This window comes from Cyprinodon variegatus, unplaced genomic scaffold (assembly GCF_000732505.1).
Source record: "Cyprinodon variegatus isolate N-32 unplaced genomic scaffold, C_variegatus-1.0 Scaffold143, whole genome shotgun sequence".
Classification (NCBI taxonomy): Eukaryota; Metazoa; Chordata; class Actinopteri; order Cyprinodontiformes; family Cyprinodontidae; genus Cyprinodon; species Cyprinodon variegatus.
Window position 1 is genome coordinate 5,315 of NW_015150596.1, and position 13,752 is coordinate 19,066.

The following is a 13,752-nucleotide window of genomic DNA, read 5'->3' on the forward strand; positions in this document are numbered from 1 at the left end:
TGTGTTTGAGACTCAACATATCAAAAACATGTTCTTGATTTTCAATCGACAATTAAAGTATCTCATGTTTTTCACAGCCATATTACTTTTAATGATTTTGTTTTTTTGCTTTTAATGAAAAACTTTCTAATAATTGTTATATAAAGACTCATTCGGTTATAGTTTGTGGTTGTATTTTGTATGTTTTGTAAATTCTATTATATTAAGCTTATTAAAACATTTTAACTTTGTGTTTGTCTCTGATCCTTTAGCCCCTGAAGTTTATGTACCCTAAAATATATATTTGATCTTTTCATTGAATTCATCAAATGCCAACATGGTGCTATTAATGCTTATATCTAAGGGTTTTAGTTTGCTGCCTTTATGTATTGATAACCGATATGTAATTATGTCAAAACAAAGATGTCAGAAACACAAACCTATTATGAGGTTTAGCCAAAGCCAGCTTTGGCCTCTAAAACTAGAGATAATTTCAGCACAGCATCACAAAGTTACAATTTGATGTTTTTTATATGAAAGAAGATATTCTAGAAATGATACTACCGGTATGTCTATGACTGTTTTTATTCTGAAAAGACAAATGGAAATGTTGCTTTGGAAAAAGAGCTACTTTATGAAAAGACTTGACAAACCTTTAAAGATGATGTGTACCGGGCTACCAATCAGTTTTGGTTTGCATGCATTAAAGCAAGTGAGTTGGAAATTAAAATGTTTAAACTCTAAGCTTTTTAAATTCTACCTTTATAGACCTAGTCATAATCTGTAAAAGTTCAGAAATACATAATTTAGACATGCTTTTCAAAAACTATTTAATAAACAGGTAATTACAATTATTAATTATTTTTAGGTGAAAAGATCAAAGTTCCTTTGTGTCAGTGATCCGGTTACATTTTCAGAAGAAATAAACCTTTTATTATTTCTGTCATTTAATGTATATAATTTTTTTTAACCGCAAAAAAAAAAACAAAAAACAGCTTGATAACTTTTTGTTTGCTCTCTTTTTATGCACATATTTTTAAAATTATTTTTCATTTAGATCAGATTAAATAAAATATGAATTTGTCCATATTTATGCTGGAATATCAGCAGCAGTTGCCTAGCAACGTGATTGACATGTAATAACTGACGCATCACTTAAGGAGAATGTCTAACTATTCGTTTTTGACCTTAAACGCACAGACACCAAATATAAAAATGATCAAAGATTTTGTAGCGACCTAGTCTAACTTTATACTGCTTATATTGAGATGCTATAGTGTGACTTTGTGTGTGTTTGGCATTTAAAAACGGAAAATCCCTTGGCTGAGAGAAAAACAACAATGCAACCATGGACAAACTCACAGCAGGGTTTATGGCACAAGTTTCACATATGGTTTATAGGAACACGAGTTGAACAATACAACAACCGACAAATATTTAATATAAACAATTAAATAAAAAAAATGGTGCTCTAGATCAAAATAATCTACAGGAATAAAAAATAAAAACAACTTCTGATGTCACTTTTCTTTTCCTCCCTGCTCTTCTACATTAATGTGATTCACTGTTGTTTGCCCGTCCACACATAAACTTCTCTGTAACTGTCTAACATTTCTCCTCAGTCTCCTCGCTTGAACGAGGACGCGTGGGTTAAAAAAAAGCTGGGTTTCCCAGGCAGGCTGCAGGGGCGGGGCTTAAAGACGGACAAGGGCTTAGCGACGCGGAGGGGCGGGGCCAGAGCAATGCCTACAAGCGGCAGCAGCTGTCAACAAACCAGACACACTTCTTCAGCCTCACCTGAGCCGCTCTGAGTACGAATCCCGTTTCTGAAAAGACTCCCTAAAGACTGACCGATCCGACAAAAAAGGGGCACAGAGCACAACCGTTTCTGACATGCACTTTGATAAATGTGAGTATTACTACTCTGATTAACTTTATATATTGCTTTTTTTTGTTTATTACATTTGCTGTAGAGAATCCTCTGGATAGATTGTTCACATTCTGAAAAAATGTTAAGACAAAAAAGATTGTTATTGTAAAAAAAAAAAAAGAAAAAAAAGAAAAGGAAATTAAGGTACAATATTTTATTCTAATGTGTTTATCAACCTGATCAACTTCAATATATGTGATATATTTTTTATATTGTAATTTCTTACGATGTTAGTTCTTATTCTTAGTCCCATTTATCCCAACATAAACAACTTTAAACAAACATATCTAACTTGAATTATAATTCATGGTATCATTTCATTGCTATGACATCACTATTTGGGTGAATCCAAGAGTCCAGTTCTGATTTTGGGGAACCCCTGATGCACCTCCACCCCTGCTTGCACATTTTCATTTCCTCTTTTGATTAATGCCAAAAAGCAGCTTTGTGTGATGTGACAGCAACAGCCTGCTTTGCCTAAGCTTTCTGTTTATCAGTTTTTTTTCTTTCTTTCTTTCCTTTTTTCTTTTTTTGCTTGGTTGATCACTTTACATGTGTTTTGTTGCATGCACTTAAACCCAGAGTGAAAAGCCACAAAATGAGGAACCTGGTGATGCACTGCCTCTTTCTTGTCTCTGAGGGATCAAGCTAAAAGAGAAAGGTCGTCGGAATCCCCGGCCCTCCCACGCGCGTGACTCAATGTCCAGGGGTTTCCACAGGGCCCAATTTGAATTTATCACAGACTGAGTGTAGTCTGCACAGAAACTCAATTTCGCTGTATTTGGTCTGGGCCTGCTATAAAAAGCCATCCTCTTGTTTCCTGTTTCTCTCAGTGTAAAGTGTAGAGCAACTTCTACCTCTGGTGAAGCTCTTTTTTAATGCACAATCTCTCGCTGTCTTGCACCAGCATTGTATCATCAGTGAAAAGGCCAAAGGTAGCATTTTGCTGTAAAGATCAAATGAGTCAGCATTAAGTAAGTTGTAGTAACACCTCGTGAACCTGAAAATGAAACTTTGTGGCATTAATCTGTTCTGACTGATGTCATTTCTGATCAAAGTGACCTTTATCAGGTGTTTTAGGGCACAAAGTAGGACACAGAAAATGGCTCTTTTTTTTCACTAGAATATGTTTTCAACAGGAACTGAGAATTGATGTTTTTGAGAAGAGAAAAGACAATGGCAAAAGTGAAACCAAAATAAAACCCCTCAGCTTTTCTTTGTGTTTACCTCAGAGGACACGCAATAATTTCTTACATGGACTTGAACCTAACGCCTGTGCTTCTGAGACATGTGGGCGCAATAGCAAACAAAAGGCAAACTACATATGTCTCTATGTGACGTGCCTCTGACACACCAAAGGCAGGAAGATGTGGTTTGCGCAATGGAGCGGGGCAGGAAGGTGTCACAGAAAATGAGCGCTGGCAATCCAGTGTTAAAGGTTTTCTGATGAATTTCTGTCTCTCGTTTTCTTTTTTGTGTACATCTGGCCACAGAAGATCTTTGTTCCTAATGGAGGAGGTTTTGTGAGAGTCTATGCTTTGAACCTGGGTTCCACAGACGGGGTGGAAATAGGGCCTGCGTTTTATCTTTCACGTGATGGGGGAAGCTTCAGAGGAAACAAACCTGTGTGGTTTCTCGTTGTTTGCTGGAAAAGGCAGATATCTATTTTGCGGTGTTGTTTTCTTTGCTGTTTTTACGCTTTTCCTTTACCTGTTGGGTGGAAATGAGCATCGGAAGGGGAAACGTGAACATCAAATAAAAGAATAGGTGTTAAGCTGTGGGACAAAAGGGGAAGAAAAATCCCTCTATGGAGAAACTGATCAGATAAGCCCCAAAAGTAACATCAAAGATTAAAAAGACTTTTGTCTTTTGTATTGACAGAAAAAAAGATGAGTGAAAAGAAAAAAAGGAAATAAGTTATTTCTATTATTATTTCTAATATTGCTATTCATCTTAAAAGGTTTTACATTTTTTTTTTTTATTCCTCCCTTAGGTATATTGTTTCTAATATGGTTTGATAATTAATTTGTGGTTGTGTTTGCTAAAAACTTGCTGCATTCATTCACAAGTTATTCAAGATAAAACAAGAGCATTTTGTATATAAAATGTGAATTTTAGTAAATCTTTGTTTCACATCAGTTGCATTATATTGCAGTGGTCTCAAGCTTGTTGTAAACATTTTAACTTGATGTGTCTGACTTTCTGATAAGCCAAGGTATCTGAAAATCTTTTGGTTTTTTTTGGTGTTTTGTGCAAATCTCTGAGTTTAAAACAATGAATAGCTTATTTAAAAAGCCTTTAAAATAGTCTTTCCTGACATACAGAGTAAGTAAAACAAAGTTTTTTTTAAGTCATGCCTACAGATGAAATTGATACAATCAAATAAGTGGAATTTTTTTTTTTTTTTTTTTACTTCAAACCAAGCGAGACATGGTAACTGTACTTTTTCAATAAATGAACCTAGTGTTTTTTACTAATTTAGATCTATTTATGTCTTTCTAAAGGAGTTTTAGTAGGTAGACCCTTTTAGAATCTGTGGTTCCAGGTGTTGTGTCATTGGTTATAACCTCCATGGAAAAGTACAGGTGGAAAAGTCTTAATTAAAACTGGGGTCAAGAACCTTCTTTTTACATTTGCTGTTGGAAAGTGTGTGGTGTCATCAAGGAAATATCTCCTAAGCTTTTTGAAGCTTAGGAGAAAATACAATACAAATATTTACTGTATGTTCGATATTTAAAAAAAAATTGATTCATTACATTTATGACTAAAAAAAAAGCACATAAGCCCATAAAAAAGTATAAAAACACAGTGTAAAGTTCATTTACTTTCCTGCAAAACTATTTACCATTTTCAGTAGGATTAAAAAGTGCTAGTGAATACCTTTTCTTAGAATTTTCCCTTAGAAATTGGCTAAAAGAAAACAATTAGTCAACACGACCTAGAAATCTGCTGAAGAATGAAATCTGAGCAGATGCTATAGTTCAACCTGATTTGTGTCATATCCACATTTCAACGACAAAGTTAATATCAGAAAGAAGGTCATATAAAAAAAAGAATCACTTGATTATCTGCTAAACAGCAGCTGAAACATTAAAATTGCAGAAATCATTTATAAAGAAAAGACTGAGAATGAAGAATACCATTAGCAGAGTTTATATATATTAAGATCCTGTGCAGCTGAAGTCCAAGTTAAGCTGAGTTTATCCATACTTCCTGAGTTTAATCTGGTGTTAAACTTAGATAAATGTAAAAGTAAAGAAGTATACTTAAAGGATTTCTAACTACCATCATGTTGGTTAAATGTTTTAGGAGCTCAGAGTTCAGTTCAGTGCTCCACAATGTTTTAAATGTGGACAAAGCATCAGGTTTAAAAACATGGAGTTTTACAGATGATACGATTTTTTACTCTGAGATCAATAGAGACTTGGATTGTGCTTTTATTTTAAGGGCTCATAACTCAGACATTGTTATTTTAAAGCCATATATTGTGAAAAGCAGTGTTTTTTCTGTCATTTCACATCCAAATTGATTATGTTTTTATAATGATGTGACAGGAGGAAGAATATTTTAGCTAAAATAGTGGAATGAAGGATCACTGCTGAGCAACAGAATGGCTGATGTCCTTAGCTTTAGGCAAGAGGAAGTATTATTTGATCAAAAATGTAATGAAACCAAAACTGTAATCATATGAAAGCTGAGAAAGATATTTAGAAGAGGACCCTATTATATCCAAATGGGAAGTAGATAGCCTTAAAATATCACAAGGGGTTTGCATAGCTTGAAAAAGTGTTTTAGTTTAGTATTTTTTAAAATTAAAGAAATAAACAGTAAAATGTATAGTTGTTATGTCATTTAAGAGACTAAATGTTCAGATTTTTATAGCTGTGATCGCAAAAAAAAGAAGAAAGATAATTCATCACTCTTCAAGTAAAAGAAGTAAAAAAACCTTTTAGGCTTTTTGTGGAAGCGTCTCTACATTGGGAGATGCTTCCCACAAAACAAAACAAAAACAAACAAACACAAAGTGCATCCAGTCAGTGGTAGGTTAATAACTGGTTAATACTGAAAGATTTTTTTCAACTTGATCCAAATGTTCATGCTGCCAAACAGTTTGTCTTACAGAAACAGATGGAAAAGTTCATGTTAGGTCTATCTGAAATCTCTGACAGCATCCACAGCCCTTTACATGCAGACACATGGCACAGATCCTTAAAAAAGGAACACTCATATATCGCCCTTCCAGCTCCCCTCCCTATATATCTTCTGCAGGATGCTCTTGTTGGCCGTATAACAGCTGTAGTGATGTAGGGTACTTATACTACACACTCAACCATAGCTCTGTCTAATGTTGTGAGGAAATTGATTAGAAGAGTTTAATTTGATTCAGTTCCCTCAGATTGTTTAGTCTCTGTTCAGCCCGTTCCACAATCCTACTGGTATTTAAAAAACCCTATCAATTTCTATTTCACCATCTGCTGCTAGATTTCAGTACAGTAACTGGCACTATGCGTGTGGATTATTTTTTTTTACAATACCAGATGCCCTTTTATTATTGAATTCCCCCATGTTTAAATGTTTTTCCAGTGTTTGACATTCATCTTTTTTTTCCCAAGATTTGCAGTTTCTTTTGCTTTTTTTTAAATACCTGTTATGGTAATCAATTAGTAATTATTAAATCCGATTAGGAAAAAGTAATTCCTTTTGGGGTTTTTTTGGTTTTTCAGCACCAAAAGAGAAGGCGTGTTGCACCCAGCCCACAGTAAAGAAACTTTTGGAACAGAAGAGGAGACGTGAGACGTCAGCTGTGCTTCCACCCTGCTCCACTGCCAGTACAAGTCCAATTCCTCTGAACACAGTTGCCGTAAGCCAGCACATCAATTAACTCAGCTCTTTACCCCATGCTGTATCACTATATGTATTTATTAATCATTTTCTTTTTGTTGTTATGTTTAACAGGAGCTGTCTTCATCAGAACAATTTACTCTCACAGGTAACAGTGGGACATTCTCTTTAGAGTGATATAAAATAAAAGATCTTGTCTTTCATCCAGTCACATATATTCTGTACAATTCAATATTTTTCAAATATTTTCTAGGAATAATTGTTGCAACAATCTGGCAGGTTAATTTTGGAATTCCTTAAAGAAATGCTTTGTAAAATTATAATTTGATTCAATACCAGTAGACTATACATGCTTCTTTGGTGGCACTTCACATGCACTTAACATTTTGACTTGATTTGATCAACATTCTCCAGCAATGACTCTTATTGACAGCTGGATTTAGAAGATCCCACATATCTATAACATTTATAAAAAGTCTCAAACTGTTCTGCTAATTTGGATCCACGCTTAAACCCATAGCTAAATAAAATGCCTCTTCGGCTTTGTGGCAAAACCCCAGAAGATTTTATACTGAAAACCACAGTTAATATTTAACATGATCCAGCTATGTCTAATTTTGGGTATGATGACCTTTTGGTTTTCCTCACTGTTGTTATGGTAGAACTTTGACAAACCCTGATTTTATCCATCTAACAGGATACAGTAGTTCATTCCCACAAAAAGGTCACTATTATTACTGGTTGATAATTATTTTAGATCCGTAACTGTTGCTATCAATCTCTTGGGAATTTTTCTATCAAGTTATATGTAAGTTTTGGTGAAATAGCCATTTCTAACTAATGAGGCAGTGTTATTTATCTTTTTGTGCACTAATCACTTGTAAGCGCTCTCTCCATCACATTGCCAAATAATTTAAGTTGTGAGAAAGATCAACTAAGTTTAATTTCTGGTTGAGAGTCAGTGAAATAGGGAGCAAGTGAGACAAATTAATCTTAAGCTCCTCTCACAAAGCATTAGTTCAGAAAGATTTCATTGTTGATATTTAGAAGGTATTGCAAGATAAAGGTTAGATAGCTGTTGGTATGTTTGCACTTTTATATATCAGCTGCATGCAGCTTAACATAAATTGTGCCACGGCTGAGCAGCTCCTTACTTTGGGAATTTTATAGAGTGCACAAAGTCATAATGTAATGTTTACTGATGTTTTCAATGTAGCCGGACCAACAAGCAACCCAGACATGGCAGTGAGCTTTCAGTCATGGGTCCCTCCCCTTGAATCTACCCACCCTTACTACAGCAGTGCTCCAGGACACAGCTATGATCCACCCTACCTTCCAATACAGCCTGAATACAGCACACAGCAGCCCGTCTCAATATTTGGAGACTCAATATCTCCATCATATGTAAGAGAAATGTTCTATTTCAGCTACAGCCAGTATTACCAGCTTCTTTATTCTCGGTATGACAATAATAGTTGGTTTCATTTCAGCCGGACTGCTCTGTGGTAGGAGAACCCAGCATGGCTTCATCTTGGCCCCTGTTAGGTCAGAGTCAGAACACGCAGCATATTTATGGCTCATCAATGGATTCTTTAAAGCTGGATGAGGCCAGGATGCTACTGAGTGGGATGGACTACAGCAGGACCACTTGTCAGGATGAAGATGGTGACACGTGAGTACTTATAAGTGCTTATTGTGTATCATAATGTTATAATGGGGTTATTGTTGGTAATTCAAACAGCATGTAAAGCTATTCCTCGCAAATATAAGTCTGATCTTCTCCACAATATTGTATGATTCAGGGAGCAGCTTGATAATATTTATTTATCAGATTTAAACAGTTTAACAGTTGAAACTCTCACCATTTCTCCTTGCTCTCATAAGATAATATATCTTTTGTATTTAAGATTATATAGAAATTAATTTGAGCTACAAAATCCAGGGTGGTGTTAATGAAAAGTGAGAAACATGCCTTATATAGTCCAAGCTATTTTTATATAATGAAAGGAGTCATTACCTGGTATTTTAATTATAAATTCCTTCTGAAATTTTATTTAAAATTAAAATTGAATGCATGTTAGGAGAAAAAAAAGAATTAAACAAAGCTCATTGAGCCCCTTTTCATAACTCATTTTTTTCTTGGCAGAGAGATTTTAGCAGAGAGGCCAGTCTGTAAAAAGAAACAGGTTCAATTATTTCCCTGTTGGACAGCTGAGATTTTTCAGTTGGTGTACAGCCATGAGTGCTAAACCCAGCTTTCGTCTTTCTATGAGTATTTTGAGATTGATTGTGCCTGAAGGCCAGACAGGACCGTACAGTGAAAATTTGTTTATGATAAGATTGCCCTAATTTTTGTTCTGCACTCTGTTTTATGGGCTGAATAGTGGAGTTTTGCGTTGTGCAGAATTGGCTGAGTTTCCTTTTGCTTTAGATCCTGTGCAGGAAGGTGCTCCAATTGCAAAGGCAGTCATACTCAAACCATGATAACATTTTCAAACTCTCTTTAGAAACAATAATTAATAGCTTCCAGTGTTTTCAACCCTGCACACAAATGAGACATGTTGTCTTTTTATTTGATCTTTGGGTCAAGGGTCTAGGATAGAAATAATGTGTGCCTACTACACATTATTCAAAAAAGCTAGTCCTTGTCTTTTTTGGTGCTCCTTAAAATCTTGTATTTGCTTTTCGGTTTAGCTGTTCCCTGGATTACCTCAACAAAAAGCGTTCTAAATTCTCCCCATCTCATGGCCAATCAGGGATCACCAGTCTGTTCACATAAGCCCTACTAAGCTTCCAACTTAGTGGCTACTGAACAGGTATGAATTTACCTAGTAAGAAAAAATATGAAATGGAAATGATTGGAAAGCAGACTGGGTGGAGTTGGGCTGACAGCCTGAGGAAAAGAAGCATAAGAGCTGGCCAGCATCTTATTAACGCCAAACAAGCAGAGTGTAGTGATTTTTTTTGGCAACACTTCAGCATTACTTCAGAAATAAGCTGAAGCACCCAATGCCCATTGTTCAACATGGTAGAGGATCTATTATGCTGTGGATTTATTTCTCAAATAACACCTTTGGAATAATTGATACATTTGACTGCTGAATATACCAGGATATTTTGGATAAAAAAAAATATAGCTTTAAAGCACTAAGTCTTTTACCGACACAGATGCAAAACATAATCATAACTAACACTGAAAGGGTTCACCGTACTGAAATTTGAACCCGGAGCTTTCTAAATAGTTTCAGTTTCTGATATTGCTGCTGAATATATCCAAAAACATGTTTCTACATTGATACGGTTTTGTCTGTAGCTGCTAGCAGAAAGTGATAACTGCATTTGCAGTTTGGTACGTCATCCACCTGAGCTAAATCATGTCAGACAACATGAGTAAAATCGTGTTTGACGGAGAAAATAGATCAAATGGATTAACAGAGGGGATCACTGCTGCCACTCAATGCTGTTTACATGTAATTCATCATTTGTTTTTTTGTACAGGATCCTGCACATCTACACAGCCAAAGGACTCAGGGAGTATGCTATCGCTGCTGCAGAGAGGCTGAAGGAAGTAGGGAGACTGGATGCCAAGGAACACAAAGGAAAGGTATAAATGAAAGGATTAGAAGTGAAATATTTCAAGCAACATGAACGACTTTGAATATAATGTCTTTAATTTGCATGCTAACTGTGTTGCATGCAGACTGCTCTACTGGTGGCGGTGACAGCCAACCAGCCGGAGATTGTGCAGGATCTTCTGTCATTAGGAGCAGACATAAACGCCTGCGACTTTAAAGGTCAAACTGCTCTTCATTTGGCTGCACACTATGGATTCCCAGCAGTTCTACGGGTGAAGAAAATGTTTTATTACACCCCAAAAAGGTAGTTGAAGATTCATTTTTTAGCGTTCCTCATCATAATTTCTATTTCTCTGCAGGCACTTCTGTCAGGTAGACCAAATGTCAACCTAGAGGCCCGCAATTTCGAAGGTAATTTATATTTTACGTTTATGAAAATGAGAAAATATCCCTTCGTTCGTATTTAAAAACACTAAGTAAGTCTTTCTTCTTTGCCTTAGGTATGACTCCTCTACACTGTGCAGCCATTTCTCACAGTGTCACCATGAAAGCGTTTATGGCCGCTCCGGCAGATGTTGGTCTTCAGGCCAAAGGGGATGAGAAGCTCTCGTGTGTCCAGATGCTGATCATTGCAGGAGCGTCGCTTCTCAGCCAGGTACTGCAGCTCAGTAGAGCTGGTCACATTGAATGGGCTGTGTTAACCCATGAACGTTCCGTGAGAATGTGCAAAGAGGAAGTCCTTTGTTTCATCTAACCAACATGATGTCATAGTGCAGACACCAGTCCCTTTTATTCTCTTTTGTTTTCTCTGTCTGCTTTGACACTTATGTACCATTTTAGGACTAACAGTTTCATAATTTCTTCCCTTCCCTTTTCTTACCATTATTAACTTACAGGAAATCAAAAGTAACAAGACCATACTTCACTTGGCTGTGAAGGAGGGGAACATTAAACTGGTGGACTACCTGCTCAGTTTTCGCCTGCCAAACATGAAAGACTTTGTTAACATGAAAGTGAGTCCCACACTGACCTAAATGTCAAAACGGTATTCTCGGAATGACTCTACTCACGAGTTCGCTGTACATTGAACATTAAAATTACACCGCCTGAACTGCCTTAGTCATGCCATGTTCATGTCTTTGCAACAGGCTCACGGTCACACGGCTTTACACATGGCGGCGGGGCTTCACAGCAACCCTAACCAGGAGAAGATCCTGCAGCTTCTGCTGGACCGAGGGGCAGATCCAAGCATCCGGAACCTCGAGAACGACCAGCCGGCTCACCTGCTGCAGAGCGGCCCGCAAGGAGAAAGGGTATGCTGCTCACTTTTTCTCAGTGTTATAATCAGTAAATATATTGGCTGCAGCTAGGGCTGCAACTAACGATTCTTTTGCAAATCGATTAATCTGTTGGTATTTTTTTAATAGATTAATAATCGGATAGCAAAAGGTTCCCTAAAGAAGACTTTTTACTAAATTAAACCAAGTGAAACTAAAACTTTTCCACTTGAGGAGGCTGGATAGAGCATATTGACAAAAGAAAAAGATTTTTATTCTAAATATAATTTTTGTTTTTACAATTTTGGTGTAATAGCTGCTCTAAGTTGGTTGGTCTCTCAGCTAAAGGCATGTTTTAGGGTCTCTATACTCCAGTTAACGACTGATTATTAAATGAGTCGACGATTATTTTAATAATCGATTAATCCGATTAATTGTTTCAGCCTTGGTTGCAGCGGATAACTATCTGGGTGTCTTTATGGTATAAATCCAAATTAGTCTGCTGTGGAAGTCAGAATGGAGCCACATGGAATTGGATTTTAGCAACTTTATAAGACTCCAGCATTGTTTTGCTGGATCATTCTTTAAGAACCAATGATTTGGTGAATATTTACACAGAATAACAGGAGGTGTAGCACCACTGCAAATTAAATTGATTATTAAACATGTGAACAGTTTCCATCCAGACTAATTTTATGTTAGATTTGTCTCTGAAGTTGGACCTTAGATTTATTAATTACGTCTATAATAAAGCAAATTGTAGACAGAAGCCCGAAAATCCCTGGGATTTGTTTGCATGCAAGATATCAGCAGTAGAAGCCAATCAGGGTCTCTCTCTAATTTGTTTCAATACAGCTTTAAAAAAAATACTTTATTGATCCCAAAGGGAAATTAAACTAATATTAAATAGGCCCACCAGCAGAGGTTTTATCACACTGAGTGCAACAATAAACAGGTACTATCAGAAGCACTGATAAGTGCGACTTTTGTATCAAGGCAGCCATATTGGATATTGATCTCTTTCTTAGTGAGCTCTGACTGTAACCGTTGGAAATATCCCCTTAGAGGATATCCTGGTTACCTCCAGGATGAGAGAACCTACTATAACTCAGATGAATTCTGAATAACTAAGTAGCATCTGTATTCTAAAGTGTCCTTTTTTATTAAATCAGGTGTCAATAAAGCAAACAATTAATAAAGATAATAACTGATTGATAATTGATTTTAAAATAGATTTCAGACTAAATAATGATCCAAAGAAAAAAGTGGTTTTCACTGATGTGACAATGTTAAACTGGTGCTACTTCAAGACAGTAGAAAGCTGCTACAATCTTGGCCCCTTTAACACTAAGAATTATTCTAATTTATCCAGGAGTCTAACATCGATTTATACTAAATTTAACCAGGAGAATGATCACATTTAAGATTTTAACCATGTTTTACTTTTAGGCAGGGACTCATGTAGAACAATCCTGAATCATCATTTTAAATGTCTCCTTTTTATAATATAATCTGGTCTCACTGAGTTATAACATTTTTCTTTGTTTGTTTTTCTTACAGCTCAAGTTCATGTTAAAGAGACGAAGCAGTTCTCGTTCTGGCAGGACCAGGAATAATTTAGACCACATGTAATCCCAATTCAGTGGGATGAAGAGTCTTCAAGGTGACTCCTCTATTGAAAAGGGGACAAACCTTTCAGTTTATTTTGGGAGTCCGACCTATATTTCTATTAGTGTTGCACCGATACCGATACCAGTATCGGACGGGGCCCCGATACTGCCCTAAAATGGTGGTATCGGTATCGGCGAGTACCAACAAATAGGGCACCGATACCATTTTGAGAGCCATAGGTTTATTCAACTATTGTCACCCATGCCTGGTAGGCAATACAAAGTTCTACTTGATTCACTTTGTATTAGAGTTTTTCCTGCTTCACAAAGGTAGGCAGCAGCTTGACAAAGCCGTGATGGCAATTATTTTACATTATTATGGTATCGGTATTGGCCGATACTGCACAGCCAGGTATCGGGGCCAAAAAATGGCATCGGCGCAACACTAATTTCTATTAAAAGAAACAAACAAAAATAGACAGAAAAAATTATATTTGAATATCCCTTTCTATATTTTGCTACATGGCCTTTGCTTTTCA

General features: G+C 36.3%; 1 protein-coding gene across 1 annotated transcript; it reads left to right on the forward strand.

The window, feature by feature from the left end:
• Positions 1 to 1,760: 1,760 nt before the first annotated feature.
• Positions 1,761 to 13,622, forward strand: nfkbid (nuclear factor of kappa light polypeptide gene enhancer in B-cells inhibitor, delta). Its single transcript, XM_015376879.1, has 12 exons — positions 1,761 to 1,888; positions 6,634 to 6,770; positions 6,866 to 6,899; positions 7,968 to 8,155; positions 8,242 to 8,423; positions 10,250 to 10,355; positions 10,452 to 10,598; positions 10,686 to 10,737; positions 10,827 to 10,981; positions 11,223 to 11,339; positions 11,475 to 11,639; positions 13,164 to 13,622. The coding sequence occupies exons 1-12, from the start codon at positions 1,873 to 1,875 to the stop codon at positions 13,233 to 13,235; spliced, it is 1,371 nt and encodes a 456-aa protein (XP_015232365.1). The 5' UTR covers positions 1,761 to 1,872; the 3' UTR covers positions 13,236 to 13,622.
• The last annotated feature ends 130 nt before the right edge of the window (positions 13,623 to 13,752 follow it).